General features: G+C 38.7%; 1 protein-coding gene across 27 annotated transcripts in view; it reads left to right on the forward strand.

Annotated features, from left to right (window-relative positions):
• Nucleotides 1-25003, forward strand: part of LOC143653850 (uncharacterized) — a 353382-nt gene that overhangs the window by 38340 nt on the left and 290039 nt on the right. For 23 of the 27 annotated variants that reach the window (XR_013161563.1, XM_077125179.1, XM_077125189.1 and 20 more), the window contains exon 1: nt 23915-24064. The exons of the other annotated variants lie outside the window; for them this stretch is intronic. Coding sequence is in view for 22 of the 23 variants with exons in the window: in XM_077125179.1 (XP_076981294.1) it covers nt 24031-24064 (34 nt within the window). In the remaining variant the exon portion in view is untranslated. Of the gene's footprint in view, nt 1-23914; nt 24065-25003 lie in introns of those variants that run through there. 27 annotated transcript variants of the gene reach the window in all.

Raw genomic sequence — 25003 nt, forward strand, 5'->3', positions numbered from 1 at the left:
TCCGCCAGGAAAGTCTTCAATAACCAGAGAAATTCTTTTCACTACTGAAATCAACATGAAGGACATTGTGTTATTATAGTTGCTTATAGCTCACCATGAAAGTTGTCTTTGTATGAGTGGATGTACGGGCTGTACTGTTTTGTTTTTATTTATTCTGCATTCTTTATTCTAATGTCCTTTCCTTTTTCCTGACCAGAAAGATTGTTATTGAGCCCTTCACAAAGCTGAAATAATGCAGTGTGTTAAAAAGAATGTTAACAATTCAAAGAAGTTATAAAAATTTATAAGTTGGCTGAATGCTTGGGGAATTTCTGCATATTTTAATATAAATAGGTAATGCAAATATTTGTTCTTTGCATTGAGAGGTGAGTCTCTGTTTCCCAAAAGGCCCTGTTATTTAAATTGGATTCATTTGATTGCATTGTAATAAAAAGTTTCCATTTTGAATGACGCCAAAGATTAAATACGACAGTTGTTATCAAATGCAGAAAACTTAATAAATTAGATGTGTTACTGCATGATGGTGTTAAACAATTTCTGTAAATCAGTAGGAATTGCTTCATGATTATAATTCCCACAAAAGTTACTTGCTCAATCGTGTTTTTTGAGATTTCCAAGTGGAAGTTGATGTTTGCTTATGAAAGGAACTTTTTGGGCCACCTCTGTACCTTGCTAGTTTCATTGTCTCTTTAAAGAACTAGTTGTCAGTACTTAATTCAAGGTAGGAAAGGACAGATGTCTTGGTGAAGTGTGTATGAATAAAGGAAAATAATTGAGTAAAAATGTGAAAAATAATCAAATTGTGAGAGGAGATCCTTGTCTTAAACTGTAAGATGAAGAATATACAGCTTTTGAATGACCATGGGTCAAATTTCTTTTCAGAAGAACTAAGCTCTGAGACGGTATTCTAAGTGGTATACTGAGTCTCAACAGGAGACCAGAGACTGAGGTGGGACTACACAGGAAAATCCATCTAGTGACAACTTTTTCTAGAGATGAGGTTGGAACACTTCAGGGACCAAAGTCCAGATGCAGAATGCCCAGAATCCTGAACATCTGGGCCTTGGTGTCCCAGACACCATGTAGGATGTTGGAATCAAAGTTGGATGATCTGAAAATACCTCAGCATAGACCATAAGGAACTCTTTGAAAGTGCTAATGAATTTTCATACCTCACTTTTCTCACCTCCTCTTTTACCACCTAGTGCTTTAGCAGTTAGCCTAGGGGTGGGAGGGACAGAGAACAGGAAAGAGTGAAGGAAAACTCCCAGGATAAAGGAGTGCACCGTCCATGAACTTTACAAACCACCTTCCAGTTTTAGTTAAGTAGGCGTTGGCAGTCAATGCCACACTAGTCGGCACTTCACTGTTGGCCAATGCCTCCCTTAGACTTAGGGATACTAAGGACCCATCTGGAGGACGCATAGGAATTAAATTGATAATGTTTCCAGGGAGAAAACCCAGAAAAACATGAATTCTCATTTTCTCAAACTAAGAGGTCGAACTTGGCTGAGAAATAATATCAGCAGATTCACTTGTTGAGTTTTACAGTATGCTGAGAACTATATTGTCTTGTTCAATAGAAATGCCAATAAGTAGCATGAGGAGCAGAGGGAAATGTAAAAGTAGCTAGATGGAAGATGTTTCATAGGCCAGAGGTAGATTAGAAAGGAAATAGGAAAAGATTAAATGCCAGTTTCTCCAGACACTGGGGATCCTTGCTAAATGTTTCCTCTATGGTAAAACCCTGGTTTCATCATAAAGTAAGAATGAATACCAGTCCTAGAATACACATTCTGATTTCTCAGTTAAGAAAATGGCCTGAGGCAGGGGTTGTTGTTTTTTTTCAGTCTTCTTGGATTGTGGAACTCTTTTAGAAGCTGAGAATTGCTAAGGGCTCTCTCTCGCTGGAAAAATACACATATGTATATGCATACAGAATGTTGCACACTATTTCTGGGGTTGCCAGACTCCCTTGGAGCCAGCATTCTTGGTGGGTGGAATGTGGCATCAGCAAAGTCTGGTAACAGGCAGATAAGCTAGCTGGCAGGAAGTTCAGAGGAAGTCTAGCAGGGGCTTCCCAGCTGTAGGAGGGAGAGCACATAATTAATAATGTCTGCTTTAGGAGGTGGCTGGTATTGGGAATGAATAGCTATAGGTATCAGAGCTGAAGGCATGAAAGCTGAGATTTAGGAAAATAATTTGTATCCTGCAGAGTTTTGGGATATTGGGAAAGGAGCCAAGATAATGCCTCAGGAAACATTTAAGAAGAGAGTAATTGAATCTGGGCAAGAAGGTATAGACTGGGTCATGAAGGAAGTCCAATAACCAGAATCAGTATCAGAGCAGACCTGGATGGGTTTGAGATGAATTAGCAAGATTCCATGACCATGGGATGTTTGTTAGGGGCTTTAAGTCCTTAGGGCGGGTGGTGTGGACCCATCTTTGGGTATCTGTGGGAAGGAGGGAGCTGGCCAGAGAGGCTATCTAGTTATTACAACTGTGGTGCTATATCCCTTCATAGAGTTAGTAATCTGGTTAAGGGTTTTATGAGTGTGTGTTACCTCTTTAAATCTTCTTAGCACATTTAACTGAGACCAAAGAATGTTCTTTATTTTTTGCACTGTTTTCATCTTGCAGATTTGTCTGCTTCTTTACACTGACCTTTATCTTACCACCCCTGTGCCATCAGCCATTTATGTTCTGCTCTTTTAAGTGTGAGCACTCCCTCACTGATCATCATGCCTTGGGCTTCCTTGGCAATATTTTCATACTGGTGGCAGCATTTGTTAATCGATAAAATATTTGGGGGATTTTACTGGTCTGTAAAATCTAAAAGTTGGGAACTATTAAAATATAGTGTCCTTGATTAGGTAGAGTGGGTACTCAAGAAACATTATTGAATGAATGATTAAATGAGATGAATTGTATCATGTAAAGTGAAGGGTAGAAATATTCACTATTTGCTTACCTCACTGTGATATCTCTTATAAGGTTAATGCTGAGACAGACTGAGGGTCACATTTGCATGGTAAATTCATAGATTGGGGTCTCATGACTGGCTACTCTGTTCCTAACTAAACAGCAATCTGTCTACTTAAGTGGTGGCACTTTCTTTGATAGCATTTAGTATATCAAAATAGTGCTGATTGTCCTTGATAAAGTAGTGATTATTGGCAGCTATTAGTCCATTGCTGGAGTTTTCAAAGACAACATGCATTAAGGAAGAGACCATTTAGCTGATGCAGTAAATAAGTAGGAACAGCAGAGACTTTCAATTCTGAGTTTGGTGGATGCTGTTCATAGACCAAAATCATGAATACTTAACAGAAAAGAATTAAGCAGGTTTAGGAGCTTAAGTAAACACTAGCTGGAATTTAAGATGTGAAATTTCAAAAGCCATAAATACAATGAAGTTTGGAAGAAACAAGTAATGGAGTATATAAAGGAGAGTCATAATTCTGGCTTGAAGGTCAGACCAAATATTGCAAGAGAACTTTTTTGTTTGAATTGATAAGGGATCTTCTCAGATTAGATTAAAAATTCTTTATGTGGGGAACTGTCCTTTGATGGCTGTATTTAGTAGGAGATTTGTAAATCAAAATTAACCTTTGGTCCTGTAGAAAGAAATACAATGCAATTGAAAATGAAGTCTGAATCCATACAGCCCATTTAAAAAATGAGCAAAAGACTTGAATAGACAGACATTTCTCCAAAGAAGATATACAAATGCCAAAAGCACATGAAAAGATAGATGCTCAACATCATTAGCTATCAGAGAAATGCAAATCAAAACCACAATGAGATATCACTTCACACCTACTAGAGGTGACTCTTATTGTAAAAAGTGAAAGTGGAAAATTATAACTGTTGGTGAGGATGGGAAGAAATAGGAATCTTTGTACATTGTTGGTGAGTATGTAAAATGGTGCAGACTGTGTGGATGAAAGTTTGGCGGTTCCTCGGAAAGTGAAGTATAGGGTTACCATATGACCTGGCAATCCTGTCTAGGTGATTATCTGAAAGAATTGAAAGCAGATGCTTGAACAGATATTTGTTCACTGATGTTCATAGCAGCATTATTCACAATAGCCAAAAGCAGGAAGCAACCCAATTGTCCATGAACAGATGAATGAATAAAAATGTGGTATTTATGTACAGTGGAATATTATTCGTCCATTAAAGGGAATGACGTTCTGGTACATGTTACAACATGAATGAACCTTGAAGATATTATGTTGAATGAAATAAATACAGATGCAAAAGTACACATTTGTATGATTTAACTTATGTGAAATAACTGGAATACATTAATTCATAGAGACAGAACGTAGATTACAGGTTACCAGGGGAGGGAGAATGGGGATCAGTGCATAATGAGTACAGATACTTTGTTCGGGGTTGTAGAAAAGTTTTGGTAATGGCTCGTGGTGAGGGTAGCACTGAATTTCACACTTGAAAGTGATTAAAATGGGAAATTTTATGTTGTATAAATTTTATCACATAATTTTTTTAAATGAGGTGTAAATCAATGTGATTAAAAATATAATTATGTTTTGGTGTGTCCAAGGGGAGTTAGATGAATGTGATTCTCGTAAAAGAATGAAGAAATTCTTGTCAAATAGGAAAGAATCAATAAGTAGATGAGTTCCTTTGTTAAAAAATAGATTTCTACATTTCTGAGATAAATGATTATTTAAAAGTGACTGGAAAATAGCACTCCTCAGAGAGATTCATAATGTTTTTAAATGACTGAGTTAAGTGTGTCTGCATACATGTATGTTTGTGCTTGTATGTGTGTGAGCATGTGTTTGTGTGTGTAGTGGTATCATAAAGCCTAGAGTACTAAGAGAAGAAGAAATCGTGAATGATGGGAGAGGGAGAGCCTTTGGCTAGGGGCCATCAATACCTGGCTCATCTCTGCTTCCCGTTGGCATCTTGTTTCCTTAGTACCTCTTGATACCAATACTTTCTGCCCAGATGAGAACCCATGCATTTCCAAAGCATATACAGCACATTAATGTTGCGTCTTCTTAGGAACAGTTAAGGGTGAGGCTCAGGGGAACGGTAGAAGAATGAGATGGAGGCATGATATAGAGCTTGGGAAATAGCAAAGTTTATGTGAGGTGAAATGTAGGTGAAAGTCCGAAGGGTATAAATAAAGATCTTTAGAAGTTGAGGAGGAGAGATTACCTTCAGGGGACACCAGGAAAGTCTTCATGGAAGAAGTTGTATTTCAACTGGGTCTTGAAGGGTGGGTAGGTTTTGGCAGGTCGGAGTGGGTTGAAGAACATTTCAGGGAGAGGAAAATAGGCCGAACAAATGTGTCATTGCAGAAAGTACAAGCCTGTTCCTGAACAGTAGGTAATTCAGCATAGCCATAGCTGGAGATAAAATGGGTATGAGATAGTGGAGGCCCTGAATGCCAGGCTATGTTATTATTTGATATACAGGTAAACTTACACAATTCACCAAATATTTTTAAAATTTTTTTTAAAGATATGACTAGAAAGAAACACATTCTTAATATATGATCATTCTGTTCTACATATATAATCAGTAATTCACAATATCATCACATAGTTGCATATTCATCATCATGATCATTTCTTAGAACATTTGCATCAATTCAGAAAAAGAAATAAAAAGACAACAGAAAAAAATTTATACATACCATGCCCCTTACCCCTCCCTTTCATTGATCACTAGCATTTCAATCTGTTTATTTTAACATTTGTTCCCCCTGTTATTTATTTTTATTCCATATGTTTTACTGGTCTTTTGACAAGGTAGATAAAAGGAGCATCAGACACAAAGTTTTCACAGTCACACATCACATTGTGAAAGCTATATCATTATACAATCATCTTCAAGAAACATGGCTACTGAAACACAGCTCTACATTTTCAGGCAGTTCCCTCCAGCCTCTCCATTACATCTTGACTAACAAGGTGCTATCTATTTAATGCGTAAGAATAACCTCCAGGATAACCTCTTGACTCTGTTTGGAATCTCTCAGCTATTGATACTTTATTTTGTCTCATTTCACTCTTCCCCCTTTTGGTTGAGAAGGATTTCTCAATCCCTTGATGCTGAGTCTCAGCTCATTCTATGGGTTTTCTCAGTTCCTTGATGCTGAGTCTCAGCTCATTCTAGGATTTCTGTTCCATGTTGCCAGGAAGGTCCACACCCCTAGGAGTCATGTCCCATGTAGACAGGGGGAGGGTGGTGAGTTTGCTTGTGTTGGCTGGAGAGAGAGAGGCCACATCTGAGCAACAAAAGAGGTTCTCTTGGGGGTGACTCTTAGGCCTAACTTTAAGTAGGCTTGACCTATCCTTTGTGGGATAAATTTTCATTTGAACAAACCCCAAGATTGGGGGCTCAGCCTGTTGCTTTGGTTGTCTGCACTGCTTGTGAGAATATCAAGAATTCAAGTTGGGGAAGTTGAATTTTCCCCCTTTCTCACCATTCCCCGAAGGGGATTTTGCAAATACTTTTTTATTCACGGTTCAAATCACTCTGGGATTTATCGGGGCATCACTCTGAACAAACCAACAAAATCTCATGCCCTACTCAAGGTTCCATGTATTTATGGAATGCACCAAATATTAATACCCATCTTATAAAACTTTTGCTTCACAAGCTTGGTTTTTCAGCAATTAGGGTTTTCTAGAAGTAGGGAGACAATCGTATTCTGCTAAGCCATCTTTTAGTGTCTTAAAGACATGGGACATGGCCTGCTCGACAAAAGGCCTAGGCTTTTCATGGGGTTCAGGAGATGACAAAGCCCTTTGGGATTCTGAGGTGTTGTGTATGGGTATTTTTGTTTGTTTGTTTGTTTTTATTCACCATCTTTATCATTGTGGCTACTTATGTGGTAAGTGTGGCAGATTGTATTTTCCAAACATGGCTGCATCAGTATCTTCCATCCCATATGCTCTTCTTCCAAGATGACTTTGATCTTCCTCCAGCCGATGGGATCTGTGTTCTCTTCCTTTGAGTTGGGTTGGCTTGTCACTGTGGGGGAAGTGATACCATGTGACTTTCAAGGCTGTGTCCTAAAAGCCCTGCAATTTCTCTGTTTCTCTTGGGACGTTCACTTTGGGAACCCTAAACCACAATATAAGAAGTCAAGGTCTCCATGCTGTAAGAAAGGCCAAGCCATATGGAGAGGCTACATGTAGGTTCTTTTGGATAACGATCAGCATCAAACATCAGAAATGTAAGTGAAAACGCCTGCAGGTGATTCCTGGTTCCAGCCATCAGGTCATTCCAAGCCTTCAGGTTCTTCCTTCTGAGGTCTCTCTTAGATGTCATGAAATAGAGACAAGTTATCTCAGTTGTGTCCTATCTAAATTCCTGACATGCAGAATCAGTAAGTGTGTTAAAATGGTTGTTTTATGCAGCTAGGTTTGGGTAATTTGTTATGTAGCAGTAGCAACTAGAACGGTAAGCAATGAAACTCTTTTCTGGTTAATCTCTCTCTCTTCAGCAAGAACCAATATAGCAGAGAGAGGAGAGAGGGAATTATCATTGTTGAGCCGGGCATTGTTGGGTGATATTACATATATTATCTTATTTAATGTACCTAACAACACTGTGAGATAAGTATTATCGACTCTATTATACAGACAGAAAACTAAGGCTCAGACAGTTTGGGTGATTTTCTGAAGGTCATACTGCTAGAAAGCAAACCTAATTTTTCCCACTCTGTAGCTCAAGAGGTTCTCCTACCACCCAGGGCCTCCCTAGGCAGGGTGACAACCCCTGTGGTATTCTGGGAACAGCGCTCAACTCTCCATCAGATGGCGCACTTTCTGAGCACCGGCTCCTACAAGCATCCTGGGCAGGAGCTGTGAGGGAGATGAAAAGCAAGATATGTTCTCTGTCCTACAACAATGATAAGCATTTTGGTGGAATAATGCAGCTGTTAGTGAAGATGAAAGCAGCATAAGACAGTGTCTGATTCAGTACTGTGACCCTTCACAGAGGGAAGAGATCACTGGAGACTTGGGCAGGGAGGTTGGCTTCGTGGTGCTTTCCTTTCTACACTGATGAGAGTTGGAGATTGTGTCTTCCCGTTCTCCTGGACAGTCCTGCTATATGCCAGTGAAATTATTAATAGTACTTGTTAGTCTAAAAAATGCCCACTTTTGGACAGGAAGGCATATAACCACCCTATTAAGAATGGTACTTCAAAATTGAATGTTTTCAGGGGAGTGGGGTGAAGCACTATTGAGAAACCATGTGAAATGGCAGGAAGGCAGTGATTCATGGCCCCAAACAAGTACTACAGTCTTTTAATTCAGTGAAATCCATTTACTGTAGGACAAAAGTAAAATAGTGATTTTGTTTAAAGTGAAAGAATGTTCATTGGGCATCTATTGTGTGCTGTAATTAAATGGCTTTAAAATCTGAATTAACAGAAACAAATAGTAAAAGCTCCCCCCAACAAATGAAACAAAACACAATTGAATTGGTCATCTAAACTGACCTAATTGGTTTGTGTTCAGCCCAAATGACAAGGGTAGTCTGTATCTCTTTTGGAGAACATAAAAGTGAATGACTTCAATACAAGGAACAGGCTGCATTTCTCAAAGTGTGGTACTTGAAAAAAACAAAAAGTGTGGTCCTTAAACCCTTGGCATCAGAATAAGTTTGGTGGGGAGTATAGGGGGTGGAAAGGAGGTTAAGAATGCAGATTCCAGGGCTCCACCTCAGTCCCAAAATCATCCCTCAGTGGATAAATCCAGGATTTGGCATGTTCGACAAGCTCCCTAGACAATCCTGCTGTAGCCTAAAGTTTGAGGACATCTGGGATTTGGTGATTAGAACCAAGGAATCACTAGGCCCTAAGGAAAGCTCATTGACCTGGGAGTTGTTAGTTTGCCTTCTTGATTCAATCTGTGATGCATTTAGAATTTGGACCAACTATAGTGTTAACCTCCGTCAGCACCATGGAAAGAAGACGAAGACAGTCTTAGTTCTAAACTGCTTCCTCACATAAATTTAAACCTACCCACCAGGCTGAGAGAAGAGTCATGTCATTTTATGACAAGAAAAGGGGATGTGCTTACACTTTGATATTTTTCTCATTATTACTATTACCTCTGTCACTGCAATTAATTTAATGGTAGTTTGCCAAGCACTCTCTAATAATATTAGGTGTTGCAGAGAAAGGGGAGATCTGTTCATCAGAATCTGGTATATTCTGGCCAATTCTAACAACGTTGTGTGATGGGGAGAGTGTTACAGTGGTATGCTGCAAATTCAAGGCAGCATAGATTGAATATCTACTTTCCCTGGATATCTGTGCTTGTATAAACAGAACTGTGCAGTGGAGTGAAGAGCTGAAACCAATTTTGAGATCATGAAGTCCAGCATTCTTATTGGATAAATGAATAAAGTGAGGCCCAGAGAAAGGAAAGAAAGGAAATGTTTAAAATCAATCCTGTCTCTGCTGCTTCCTATCAATGTAACCTCAGACGAGTCACTTCCTTGTCACATGTTGCCTATGAAATGTAGGATAAAAATAATGCTTACTTTTTGTAGTAATATGGAAGATTAAATCCAAAGTATGCATCTGTACAAAAATATGAAAATTACATGAGCAAGTGTGTGAAGTGCTTAGTACAGCACTTGGTACCAATGTGGCCGGGTTGCTGTTTACTAATATGACCAGCTAATACCGCAGAGCTAGTTAATGATAGAGTCAGGCCCACAACTAGACTTCTAGACTCCCCTACATTTTCTGGAGAATGGATTTCAGTGGTATCCTTGGAGTTCAGAGATCATTCACATGAGATACCTGTGTGTCTCCATGTTGACAAATGCTATTTTGAAACCTTCTGTCAGAAGCGCTGCAAGAGAATGAGCTCTGGTTGGCTGCCAATGGCTGCACAATCTCTTCTCAGGGGTGCATGGCTTCTGTGTCTTGCCTGGCAGTCTGTCTGTGCTCCATTATGCCCTGGGTGCTTGGCCCCCTCACTTCCCATAAACCACACGGTGGTACAAATGTAAGACTGAGGCCAGGATGCCTCCACCACTTGTTAAGAAATGTTCCATGGCAGTGAGATAACAAGGAGGCTTGTGAAGTGTGGTGGTTAAGTGTGGTTCTGGAGGCAAACTGATTCCATCAATTAATGGGTATGGGCCTTGGTAAGTTACTTACCCTTAAATAACTCAGTTTCATTTGTAAGTCTGTAATCAGAGTTCCTGCCTCATAGAATTGTTGGGAGGAGTCATCAGGAAAATTCACACAAAGCGAAGAGCCTGGTCCACAGCCTCCAAATGGTAGCTTATCATTAATTTTTAATGAAGTCAAATAAGTTTACAGGGGAACTAAGTTATAAACAACTTCTTGATGTAGGGGACAATAATCACAGCAAAGAATTGTAATGAGTGATGCAACAATATTTTGAATAGTCATAGAATGATAAGGCTGAAATTGAGAGCTGGTTGAAAGTATTATATTGCCATTGATAAGGTAAATCAAAGTAACTGGTGATAGCTCAGCAAAAGAAAATATGAAAGTGCCTTCTATATGTTCATTTTCCTCTTAATGAGGACTTCCCCTTCCTCTATATCCCCACCTCTTCCTCAGAATTTGTTATGGTTGTTTGAGAAATTGGTGTAAAAATAGATATTGAACCAGAAGTTTCTATCCATGTTAATGAGCCTAAAATGTAGGGACTTTGAAAGAAATTTTAATTAACTATAAATTACATTAATGGAATTCATTAGTATTTATCTAATATTAAATTACATAGCAGAAATCTGCTGTCCCATACTATAGAAGACAAGTGGAATGTATTTTGCTAGGTTTCCAAATGAAAAAAAACAAAACACTCCTTTCTTTAGAAGAATCACTGGTTTTGGTTTAACTAATGTGGATGATGACTGCCATGCAACTCTGGCCTCTTAATACTTCTCTGGTAGATCTTTATGACATTAATCAGAATGGACCCGGTCATGCTGAGGTAACAAACATCTCCAAGATTCTCAGTGGCTTAACACTACAAGATTTATTTCTTCCTTAAACTGCATGTCCTTTTCAGTTTGTATGGGACTCTGCTCCTACTTGTCTGCCCTCTGGTCCCAGGCTGCTGGAGCAGTACCCATGTGACATGTTGCCAAGTGTCAAGGCCCAGGGAAAACAGAGTAGTGGGTCACGCCCATCCTCTTAAAACTTCTACCTGGAAGTGGCAACCATCACTTCAGCTTAAACGTCACTGGCCAAAATATGATCACACTCAACTTTAAGGAAGTAGAAAGGAAGGGAGAACAAAAATGTTTGGTAAATAGCACTAATAATACCACATTTATATACATGTCTTACCAGCCAAAACTCTCCAAAGAGGGTTTTGTAACTCTCATCATTGCCTTTCTCCCAACTCCAGCGTGGTGCTTGCAGTAGAAGCTTGATACATGTTAGATGACTGACTGACCAAAGGTAGAGCCTAGGACGTGACTGGAAGAAAATGGGGAAAAGGGCCAAAAAATTTTGCCTTCTCTGTCCCCCTTTCCTTTTGGCACCTCTCTCCTTCCCCGTACCAGGATTGTGACTCTAGAATTGATTGCTGCCTGATCCTGGATGAACACTTAGCCACTCTAAACCTTAGTTCCTGCGGCTGGAAATTGGCAATACTATTACCCCCTTATAAAAATTTGAGTAAGGTATCATGTGTGAAAACCAGTAGTAAACAAATACTTCTGACTCTGACTGTTGCCCAGTGCCCTCTGGGGGCCCTTGGCTGCCCATCACCTCCCTAAGGTGTCCCACTGAGGCCTGCTGTGCTCAGGCAGACCCATGCATGTCGTCTCCTCTGATCTCCCGCTTCTTTCCTTTGATTTCCATATCAAGACTTAACTGCCCTATATCCCATTTCTTCAGAACTCCACATTCTAATATGATAAATGATCCCTATTAATTTGTTAATTGATATTAAAAGGTTAAAACATCTTCTCCTCCTTCCCCAACAGTTGCTTGACCAAAGGAGTAGCTCACCCAAGTTAAACTTACAGATTTGAAATATGTCCAAATTGGAAAGCATGTTAGACATCATCTAGTCTGATTGTTTTCAAATTTTTCTTCTTAACTGATGGATAATTTAGAATTCTACCTGCAAAACACAAAAGGATTTGCTCTGATTGAGAGGAGGCGGGCAGCATTTCCTCTGCTCAGCTTTCCCCAACCTGAAGGCCCCTGGAATACCTTCTTGGAACTCTAGGGATGGGGCTGAATTTGATAGCCACTGATTCTAGAACTATGCTCTCATCATACAGAAGAGAAACTGAGGCCCAGAAAGAGAAAGGGACCCAAGACGCCATAGATAGGCTGTTCCTGGGCTGGGATTGGACTCCACATTAGCTGAGCACCCACCCAGACCTTGGTTTGTCAAACCTGCCTGGAAGAAGAGAGCAGGTTGCTGTTTTTGATGGCATCGAATTTGTTTGTCTAACAGCAAAGCAAGTATGTTGGTTTTTTTTCTTCTACAACTCTGGATGACTCTAGCCAGAGATAATAAGTTGCAAAAACTTTTACCTCTAAGCTACTGGCATGACTGTAGTACAGCCTGTTAGTTACTAAAGGTCATTATTGTCTGATGGGTTATCAAAGTCTTATGTGAAATGTGTGGGATTTTTATGAGCCTTTAATTATTATTATGGTAGAATGTTTAAAAGGCCCCTTATGAACAAAGTGCTTTGAAAACTCTATTGGGCCCCATAATCACCTGCATCATTATGAAGGTCAAATTGTGCTGAACAAACTTGACAGCTATTTTTGACCAAATCAGTGGATGAACAGAACAGAATAGTAACAACAACCAAAAAATATGTCACCACTTTCACCTCCTCTGGGTGTAGCAAAATCTCTCTCAGAGCTGGAGAAAACTGGTTCTCAGATACATGCTCCCACTTTGTGTGAAACCTGACGAGGTTTCCTTCCCCTGGGTTTAAGACACAGACTTGACTGACAAACACGAGGTTGTGCACTAAAGAGTTGGCTGTAGAATGTATTCAGCTATATTTGCTAAGAAAACTTGCTCCAGCTTGTATTTACCCTGGCCCCCTCCTCACAGCCCCATAGTCAGCATATGCCTTGGAAGGGCTGGGCCTGTCCTGCAGCGGATGTCCTTCTATAGAGATGCCTGCTGTTTTCTCTTGCCATCCTCAATTTTCCAACTTACACTAGGAAACTGCAAGGTTAGAAAAACAATGGGCTATTTCCTTCCCCTTTCTTTAAACTAAGAAGCTAAAAGGAGGACTTCATATTCATTACTCACAGGCCAGACTTGGGAATAAAGGTCATTAAAGTTCAAATATTAAAAAGCTAAAGTCCACAGATCTCAGTGTGTCCCCAGTCCAGGTCAGGATTGAAATGACACTATCCCATCATTTGGCTCCTTGTCTTAACCTAAGTGTGATATCAAGCTTTGTGAGTATTTTGGACTGATGTTTGTAATCTGAGTTTGCTAATTGGGGATGAGGTGGGGGAAATCAACAGAAAGTAGGCTCTATTTGCAGACCATCTTCCCCTGGAGTTTTGGCCCACAGGTCTTCTAGAACTATGATTGTAATGTTGTGGCAGGTACATTTCTGGAACCCCAGATTTAAGAGTTCTCCCTTGTTAAGCAATTCAAATGGCTTTTCCTGCCATTAAAAAAAAATATTTCCTCCCCTGTAACATTCTTTTGCTGTGGATTGTTTTATCATGACTAGACAATTTGTGGCCAGAGAAGATGCCCTAGTACAGTCAGGTTTCCTCATCATGCTGAAAAAGAGGTGACCATCTTTCTAACATCAGGATTTAGATATGTGCCATTTAAACTAAAAAGTAGTTACCCTGATTTGTACAAACCAGATCTCCTATTGTGCTTGACAGCCAAAGGGGAGAGCCAGAAGTCACAAAGTGAGCAGCAGTGTGAATGCGGGGACAACGAGTGAGGGTGGAATGAGAAATTGCATCAGTAACACAGAGAGTTGCAAACCCTGCACAGCCAACAACTAGGGCCACAGTAGGGTTTTTGTGGGTCTTAAACGTACTTTTTTTTTTTTTTGCCATCATGGGCTCCTTTCTTCATAAAAAATTTTAAAATTACTTTTATGACTGTCTTTGTATAAGATGAACATATCAATATGTTATGTATTATTATCTTATATATTTCCTTAGAACTGAAGGTTCATTTTTTAATTCTGATTTTTAAATAAAGCACTTTTGTGGTACCCCCAAAGTTCTGTGGACCCTAGACACTGCACCTGCTGGACCTAATGGATAAGTTTTTCTTCATGCAATTTGGAGAAACTTAATATTTATGCACTAGGGTAGTTTCATTACTTTAAATGACAATACAAATAAAAAGTGGGTTTAGTTCATAAAATGAGAGAGATTAATTAAATGCATCTATAAATTCACAAATCAAAATCCCATAATTAGCAGTAGGATTGTACAGAAGGACTTCAGCATTCCAAAATAAATTTGGAACTTTGTTTTTGGGTAAAAGCCAGAGGTAATATAAATATTGAGGTGATAGAGCCTTGGGCCAGAATCCTGGTTCCACCCCCTCATAAACTTGGGCAAATCATTTTTACTCTACTGGACTTGGTTCCTTTCTCTATAATTGAGAGATAATGATAGCTATCTCATCAGCGTCCTGGGAGTATGAAAGGAAGCAGGGTTGGTCAAGCACTAGGTATAATGCCTGGGATATAGTAAAATTTTCTGTAAGTGTTAGCGATTACTTATTACCATTGTAGTTGCTGTTATCATCAGTATCAAGTGTCATCATCCCTTTCGACAGACAGAGCAGCTCAGTCTTCTCTATTATTTTGCCAGAGAATTATTTTGCTGAGTTCTAACAGTTAAAATAAGTAGTGAAAAAGGAAGATAAATCAGAAATTAAAATTAATTACCAATGGCATGTAAAGAAAAGAATGGGAAGTAACATGGAAGATTCAAAGATACAGTATAGATCCTGATCTCAAGAAGTTACTTCTTAGTTAAGGAGACCAGACACACGCAGGATGAGTCAGAGTCTGTAAGGAAGGGCCAACTGGAACGCTCCATCATAACTGAGAGGGAGATTCACTGGGGTGGTGAGGGCAGGCATCCCAGAGGGCTAAGACCCTGCATAGTAGGAGAAGGAGAGATTGATTCAGACCTTTTTTTTTGGCAGTGGCAGACTCTGGGAATCGAACCCACGTCTCCGGCATGGCAGGGGAGCCACCTGCCTGCTCTGCCTGCTGAGCCACCATGGTCTGCCCTGCTACAGACTTTTTACTCCACAGCACCCATCTTGTCCTCTCTAGATTATCAAATCTTATTTTGGGGGTAAAAAAGTCACATTTCAACTGGATTGGGAGCACAGTAGGTTGTCTCTGCCACCAGGACACTGGCAGAAATGAAGTAGATGAGTGTAGGATTCTTGTTCATTTGACTGGCAATAGAATGGAGAAAGAACCAGAAACAAAAACGCAGAGAATATTTGGCCATGCTAACAGTACCAGCAATGATATTAATATTTCTCTATTTTTATATAGTATTTTTCATTTTTCAGGGTTTTTGCATGTTTATTTTTTGTCATTAAAATTGTGTGGTATCAAAGCATTGCAATTACTATTTTATTTTTAGGGACAAGGAACCCAAACTTGATTGATTTATCTGAAGTCACACAGCTAAGTTTGAGGCCTTTAGAAGTGGCACTTAGATTTTCTAATGCTCTGCCTTTGTTGTGTTAATCCAAAAATTCTAATGTTGATCATAGCAATAATAATAGCAACAGTATTTTTGGAGCTCCTACTATTTGTTTGCCACTGTGACAAGCGCTTGATATAAATTGTTTCTCACAACGACCTTACAAGGTGAGGCTTCTCAGTTGAGGCTTTATAGCTGAGGAAACCCAGGTTTACCCAGGTCAAGTAACTTATTCCAGATTATACCTCTAATAAATTGAGATCCCCCTGCAATCTATCTTGAGTTAAGGGCCAGGCTCTTTTCTCGATGCCTCCTGACCTATTCCTTCATTATTGAGGTTTGAGTGGATATGATTTTACTTTAGTATTTAGTGAATATTGGCCATCATGATTTATGAACTTTTGATGATTTGTGCTAGAATGTGACAACCTTCATTTCTTCCCTTGCCTAGAGAGTTGAGAATAGCCCATCTGGCTGAGCCCAAGCAGGAAAGCCATCGCTGCCCTTAACTTGTCTGCCCAGGGTATTTCCTTGTTTCTCCATAGGGTCAGCTGAAATACAGAGCACTCTGCTTTGCGTCCCTGTGCAGCTTTCAATGTGGGTAGCATTGAATATGACACTCCCTACCCTTCAGAGCCAGATCAGATTGTAAACAGTATGAGACAAGTAGTGAATTGATCTTTTGTGCAGAATATAGTTCTCAAGCCTGGACCTCATTCTTGTCCCCGTTTTAAAGGATCCATTGATCAAAATGACTTGCCAATAGGTTAAAATACCCCCACTTACTGTCTCAGTTTTTTCCCATTGCCTTTGTGAGCCTAAATTTCTTTGAAGATTGATAAACAATACATAATAATTTGGAGAAGTAAAGTTTTCTTATGAACATCCCAAGTCAAGTTCCAAGTCTGAAAGGCTTCTATAAGTCTCTTTAAATATATGGAAAAATCATGTTACAAGTAGAGCTGGCCATTAATTTTGTTTGTATTAGCTAATTGGAAAACACCTAAGTTACAACTAGTCACCCCCACAGTTCAGGTTTGATTAAACAGCCCATGACATTTTTTTCCCTCATAGACTATTTTAGGGGTAATTATAATGCCTTGCCAATTGGCTTAAGTTAATTACTATCCCCCCCTTTTTTTTCCTAGTGTTCTCCTCTTTACCAATATCCTAAAAATGTCCTGCCATCTTGCACAAATTTCTTTTTATATTTCACAATGGACACACTTAACCAGGAAAGTTTAAGCAATTGTTTGGTTTGGTTCTTTCAAAGGAATAGATAAATCATCATGCTATATGATGACAGAGGAAATGACAGTTTGTGTCTTTTATTCAGGTAGCCTAAATTTGCATGAGACCACAAAAAGTTCCTGACAGGATGTTATTGATTGCGTTTACCCAGTTGGGGCCCAAAATGTATCTACCTGCCACATCATAGTACCTGCTCTTCCTTTCACTCCTGCCTGCGAATCGAATCCCACGTCTTCAGACTCTCCCATGAAGTGTGCATTTTTAGAATAGAGATTTCAGGCTCCTGACAGATTTCCCATTGATTATTCTTCTCTTTCAGCTTCCTTTTTTTCTGTGCCAAGCAGAAATAATATCCTTTGTTGGATGTCTTCCATGATACTTAAATAATAGCTCCAAGGAACTAAGTGAAGATCTAATGTGAATTGTAATAACTAGTGTTCATTGAGAATCAGGCCCTCTTATAAATGATTTATGTATATTAGCTCATTTAATCCTCACATCAGCTTCTTGAGAGGGGAACATTTTTTTTTAACTTTTCTTTATTGTATGATATAACATCTACACAAAGCAAAGAAATAAAAAAGCAATAGTTTTCAAAGCACTCTTCAACAAATAGCTACAGAACAGATCCCAGAGTTTGTCATGGGGTACCATGCGATCCTCTCATATTTTTCCTTCTAGCTGCTCCAGAATATAGGAGACTAGAGGGCTTAAATACTCTTTTATCATCACGATCAACTTTTTTCCTTCTTTTTTTTTGAAAAATAACATATATACAAAAAAGCTATAAATTTCAAAGCACAGCACCACAATTAGTTGTAGAACATATTCCAGAGTTTGACATGGGTTACAATTTCTCAATTTTAGGTTTTTACTTCTAGCTGCTCTAAAATACTGGAGACTAAAAGAGAGATCAATTTAATGATTCAGCATTCATATTCATTTGTTAAGTCCTATCTTCTCTGTATAACTCCACCATCACCTTGGATCTTCCCATTCTTCTCTTTAGGGGTGTTTGGCCTATGGCAATTTTAAATTTCTCATATTGGGAAGGTCTGTCACTAATATATGGTAGGGAGATGGAACTATCTGATGTTCTGGAGAGGCTGGGCTAGGTTTCAGGATTTATCTGAACCAGGGACCCATCTGGAGGTTGTAGGTTTCTGCAAAGTTACTGTAGTGCGTGGAATCCTTGTGGAACCTTATATATTGCCCTAGGTGTTCTTTAGGATTGGCTGGAAGGGTCCTGGTTGGGGGTTGGCAGGTTATGATAGGTAGCAAGGTCTACCTGAAGCTTGCATAAGAGCAACCCCCAGAGTAGCCTCTCGATTCTATTTGAACTCTCTCTGCCACTGATACTTTATTAATTGCACTTCCTTTCCCCCTTTTGGTCAGGATGGAATTGTTGATCCCACGGTGCCAGGTCTGGATTCATCCCTGGGAGTCATCTCCCATGTCGCCAAGGAGACTTTCACCCCCGGATGCCATGTCTCACGTAAGGGGAGAGGGCAATGATTTCACTTGCAGAGCTGGGCTTAGAGAGACTGAGGCCACATCTGAGCAACAACAGAGGTCCTCCAGAAGTAACTCTTAGGCATACCTATAGGCAGTCTAAGCTTCTATGCTCCCTACATAAACTTCACAAGAGTAAGCTTCATGACTGAGGGCATGGCCTATTGATTTGGGTGTCCCTAAACTTTAACACAGTATTAGGGGATTCCCTGATGGTAAGGTTTAATAGTTCCATATTCTTTCTCCCATCCCTCAGGGTACTTTGCCAATACTTTTTGATTATCTGCTTAATATACACTAGGATGTATCCAGGCATTACAGTAATCTATATGGGATTAAAGGATTTATTTCTTATTCTGTGCTCTCTGTTTTTCAATTGTTCAAATGAACTGTACAGATAGGTTGAATTAGATTATGCACTACATAAGATTTCTGTTCCAGACCAAATAAACCTTTCTTCCATTGGTCTCAAAGAGTGTTTGTGGTTCTAAAATATAGACACTGTCTTCCTTATCTCTATGTTCTGAATTGCTTTAACCCCAACCTGTTCGGCTTCGTTCTTATCTCTAAATATCAGATTATATATATGTAACAGCCTCTCAAAATCTAGAAATAATAATCACCACTCCAGACTTAATGTGTCTGCTCTAAAAGCTTACACTCTAGGCCCCTGTTTTCTTATAAGCATTTTCTAAAGGTGACCATACCATTCTTGTTCTTTTGTTTCTGGCTTATTTTGTCTCACCAAATGTCCCACATGTTCATTCACATCACTGCATGCCTCACGACCTTGTTCCTTTTTGTAGCAGCACAGCCTTTGTTCATAAGTATGCACCATCGTTCACCAGTCTACCTCTCCATCAGCACATCCTTCAGCCACCTGCATTCATTGGGCATCATGTAGAGTGCCCAAAGTCCACAGTCCATCTACATTCTCAATTTTAGATAATTTCATTGTTCCCAAGAGAAAGAAAAACCAATAAACACACCATCGCCAAATAGAAAATCTAAACCTCCTTTTAACTCTCGTCCCTCCCCCCATTATTTACCTCTGCTGTTGCTGTGGTAGTGCTGATGGTTTCCTTTTGAACATAGCTGATAGCATGCAATAGTTTCCACCCTGTACCCTGGACTTGAACACTCTTTATGCAAGAGTCAAATCTTTGAAGTAATTCTTGCAAGAATTCATATTTCTAGTGTTGATCAGTGGAACATGTAGGTCTATACAACCCCTTTCAATCTTGTTCATCTTCAATATGATAATATTACTTACAGACCCATTAGAGAATTACCTTCACTCCTATCTATTCCCTTACCTAGGAGTACAACCTCATTGGCTAGCAATTCATCCATCTCTCGCTTCTATGTATCTCTAAGTCCCCTATATTCTGTATTATAAGCCTCTGATTTTATTTTTATGCTGGTCCACATAAAAGTGGAATCCTACAGTATCTATCCTTTTGTGTCTGGTTAACTTCACTCAGTATTATGTCCAAGAGAGGAACATTTTTATTCTCATTTTAGAGGTGAGGAACTTGAGACACACTGATGTGATTTATTAAAGGCAAAAGCCTGACTTCCACCCTCCCTCCCGTCCTCCCTTCCTTCCTTTCTCCCTCCCTCATTCTCATCCATCCAAGCCAAAAGTGTTAATTGAGCACTTAGTAGGTGCTGAGCAATATTCTGGCATTGGAGATGGCAGTGAACAAAGCAGACAAAGCCCTTGTTATCATAGAGATTACCTTTCAATGGAGAGAGAGAAATAATAAATAAGCAAATAAATCCAGGGATCAGCAATCTTACCCACTATCCTATAGTATCCCAAATTATAAATCTCACTCCAGGAACAGTCTCGGGTCAATTACACCCAGCTTCTAACCCATCTGGATAATTTCAACTGGCCTTCCATTTCAATATACTAATTGAAAAATTCAAGGGTTCATATTTTAGCTAATGATATATGTGCCTGCGTTAAAATCTTTATTGCCAAAAAGTTGTGTCTATCTTTATTGTATACCTTAGACATCTTGGTGCACAGTCTTGCCTCCTGAGGATGAGCATAAAATTCAGTGTAACTGATATTTCCTATACTGTCTATGTTGCAGTTAGAGGGACATGCGGGCATGATTTGGCCCACCTCAAGAAGGAATTTTTACTTTACATTATGAAAGCTTAAGAATCCTAGTTTGGTTTGCAAATCTGGTCATGACACAGATTTAGGATTTCCTAAATGATGTTTGCAATTTGGGAGTAGAATAATCCCCAAAGCCATGGATCAGGCTGATCAGGCTACCTTTGGACATTACCTGAACTTCATTAAAGCATTCACTTATGGATAGCTTGAAGATATTTTAATGACAGTTAAGCTCACTCTCTCTTTCCTCCACCTTTCTTGTTGTTACACTTCTCATTTGAGGTGGTTTGGGGTCTACCATAGGAATTTTTCTATATTATTTAGAGAAAGTGAAAATGGGGATACACTTAGTATGGATATAATAAAGTGTATTTTTTTCAATCATTTTTTAATTGAGATGTAATTATTGAAAGTATACAATCAGTGGTTCACATTATCATCATAATACATATAATGCATTCATCATTATAATAGATTTTTTGAACATTTTCATTACTCCAAAAAGAGCAAAAATAAGAATAAAAATAAAAGTTAAAAAGAACACCCCAAACATCCCATGTCCCCAGTCTCCCCTATTATTAATTTCTTCTTCTTCTTTATTTTCTTACTCATCTGTCCATACAGTGGACAAAAGGAGCATCAGTCATAACGTTTTCACAATCACACATTTACATCTTAAAAACTCTGTAGTTATTCAGTTATCTTCTAGAATCAAGGCTATTGGATTACAGTTCAACAGTTTCAGATATTTCCCTCTAGCTACTCCAGTACACCAAAAACTGAAAAGGGTTATCTATATACTGCATAAGAATAACTTCCAGAAAAACCTCTTGACTCTATTTGAAATCTTTCAGCCACTGAAACTTTATTTTGTTTCATTTCTCTTTTCCCTTTTGGTCAAGAATGCTTTCTCATTCCCATGATGCTCGGGCAGGTTCATCTCCAGGAGTTATGTCCCACGTTGCCAGAGAGATTTATAACACTTGGAGTCATGTCCCATATAGAGAGGAGGGCAGTGGGTTCACCTGTGGAGTTGGCTTAGAGACACCACATCTGAGCAACAAAAGAGGTTCTCTGAGGGTGATTATTAGGCTTAATCATATGTAGGCTTAGCTTCTCTTTTGCAAGAGTAAGTTTCACAAGGGCAAGCCCCAAGATTGAGGGCCTGTCCCATCAACCTTAGCAGTCCCTAATGCTTGAGAGAATATCAGATCTTCCTCAGGTGGAGAAGTTTAATATTTCCACCTTTTTCCCCAGTACCTCAAGGGGACTTTGCAAATACTTTTTAATATTCTGCCCAGCTTACTCTGGGATGTATTGGGGTATCAACCAGTAAAAACCAACAATATCTCACTCCCTATTCATGGTTCCATGTAATTATGCTGTCAGAATAAGCTGACCATACAAGTTAAATTAGATAGTGTGCTATTTAAAATATAAATTTTGCACCAAATAAACATCCCTTCCTTTGGTCTCACATAGAAGTTGAAGTTTTAAAATACAATCATTGTCAGCTTTTAGCCTTTGGTCTGATTTACCTTATTCCTACCCAGAGCAGTTTCATTCAATCTCTAGTTGAAGTGTTTATAACACTTTTTCAGTGTTTATAGCAGTTACTGAAAGGGGTAATGTGACTTTCGTAGCTATAGAACTCTAGCTCTATGTCTCATGTGTCACACAAATACTACTAGGGTATATTTATATGATTTTAAGTCACTTTCATGTTATTACCAGTTACTTCCCTGTAAGCACAGCTTTCAGTAAAACTTCTGCCCATTGTGTCAACTCAACTGGCATTGTGACACAAAGATTCATGACAGAGGTACCTTAATATTAATGTATCTGATGATGCCCAGCGTGGGAAGTATTTAGGTAGAAGAGGAGAAACATTAACATACACTGAGTTGAAAGCTAGTACATGGATAATACTCCCAAATCTTGCAGGTCATATATGATGGAAACTTGATAAAGATTTTCCCAAAGTTGATAATTTTCCTAAAAATCTACATGATTTTACCATGAATAATAAAAGCAAATTTTACTCAACCTTGTTACATGAAAGATATTTATCCTTCTTATGCTTTTATAAAAATATTACAAAATTGTTGTCATAGAAAGGGTCATAAAAGAATAGGCAGCAAATAAACATAAGAATAAATATTATAGTATTTAAATTTTATAAAATAGTATTTATAAATATATGATATTAACTAGTTAATACAAAATTTTATGTTATCTTCCTGGATTTTGTGATGTTTGTGACATTTTTTCAGCTCTTTAAATTTGCATTTTTTGTGGTTTCTAATTCTCAATATTCACTTTTCTACCTAAATTTATATTTATAATTTCATATTCTTCAGGAAAATTCCCCAACTATATGTTTCTGCCTTTCAAAACCCTGAATCCACTCCTTTCCAAGGACAAGTCGACATAATATGAAACAAAATTTCTCTGTATATGTGTATGTGTGTATGTGCATATGTCTGCATGAACTCACTAGTCCTGGACATTTCCTGAATCGGTTAGTCATTAAGACTTTTCATTGTCAAATACCAGTGAGCACTACAAACTGAAAACAATTTCCCCATCTTTTATTTGTCTTTTAAAACATTTTGTATCACTATCTTTTAAAATATTTAGTTTCTTTGGACTCCTGTAACAAATTACTACAAACCTGGTGGCTTCAAACAAAAGAAATGTGTTCTCTCAGTCTGCAGTCTGAAATCAAGCTGTTGGCAGGACCACATTCCTTCCGAAAGCTCTAGAGGAGAATCCTTTCTTGCCACTTCCTAGCTTCTGGTGGCTCCTGGAATTTTGGGGCATTCCTTGGCTTGTAGATGCATTACTCCAGTCTCTGCCTCCATCTTCACATTACTTTATTCTCTGTGTTCTCTCCCCTTTTTGAATGGACTTCAGTCATTGGATTTAGGATTCACCCTAAACCAGTAGGATCTCATCTTGATCCCTTATTAATTACTGCCAGACCCTATTTCTAAATTAGATCACCTTCTGAGGTCCCAGTGGACATGAATTTTGGTGAGACACCATTCAACCTGCTATATCACTGTATCCTTTTTTGTTTGTTTGTTTTTGTCTTTTTGGGGGGTGCATGGTCCAGGAATCAAATCTGGGTCTCCTGCATGGAAGGCGAGCATTCTACCACTGAACCACCTGTGCGCCCCATTACTGTATCCTAGACATTAAAACATGGCTTTTTCTTTTTCTCTATATTAGTAACTAGTTCTATAACAAAAAGCCCCAAGCTGTCATTGAATTTCAAATTAAAGATTTACTTTTTATTCATGTTATAGTCCACTGCATATAAGAAAGGGAGCTCTCCACTTGTGGTCACTCCTTCCATCTCATACCTTGCAATCTTCCACTAGTTCCCTTCTGCATTTAGGCAGCCAATGGGATAAAAGAAAGAATATGCCAGAACATGAGAGTGATCATAGATACCAGACCCGAAAGTGGTATGTATCATTTTTGTCTAGAATCCATTGGTCATAACTCATATTGCCCCATCTAAGAGGCTGAGAATTTTCTAGCATGTCTCCTTCCAGACAGAAAAGGAGAAATGTGCTTTAGGTGAGTAGTAGTATTCTGTGTCAGAGATTTCAATGGATACATAAAAAAAATAAATTTGTAGTTGGGAATGTTCTCAACAGGGAATGTCACAGCTCCCAAATCTGTGTACATTAAATTGGAGATGCTATCATGCTTTGGTGAAAAGAGTGTGGGATTTGGCAACAGAATACTTGGATTTGTATTTATCCTAATTTATCACTTATTAACTGTGTGACATTGCATGAAATGCAATCTTTCTGAGCCTCGGTTTTAACTGTAAAATGGGTATAATAATAATATCTGCCTCACTTGTGTCATAAGTTATTTTCAGGGTCAACTGAGATAATGCTGGGAAGAGTTTATTGTACTCTGTGAGGTGCTCTACAAATATAACTGACCCTTCTATCCTTCATCTCTCCTGCTTTGGTCTAGTTTCTACTCTTACTATTCCTGGCAGTAAGAGTACCTGGCTAGAAGGAGGAATGATATAGATGCAGATGACTCTTTCACTAAGACACAAGACTTTGTTTCCACTCTTCCCTCAGAGACTGAATGTTTATTCTCACTATATATTTTAAGCCCTGGATTTTTGGGGGAAAACAAGACAGAAAATATTCCTGTTAAACAAGTGTTAAAAACAAGGAAGCAAATTATTAGCATCCTTAGGTTTGACTTAAGCCATCAGCTCTTAAAATTCAGTGTGAAAATCTTAACTGTCCTTAAGTCACCTCCTTTCTTCTACATAGGGGAGGCTTTTATGACAGGGTGCCATGTATGTGAGAAGTGTAGTTTCTTGAAATATTTTCTTCAAAAAAAAAGTACAGGATAGATATACTATCTTGAAT

Source organism: Tamandua tetradactyla, chromosome 13, assembly GCF_023851605.1.
Source record: "Tamandua tetradactyla isolate mTamTet1 chromosome 13, mTamTet1.pri, whole genome shotgun sequence".
Taxonomy (NCBI): domain Eukaryota; kingdom Metazoa; phylum Chordata; class Mammalia; order Pilosa; family Myrmecophagidae; genus Tamandua; species Tamandua tetradactyla.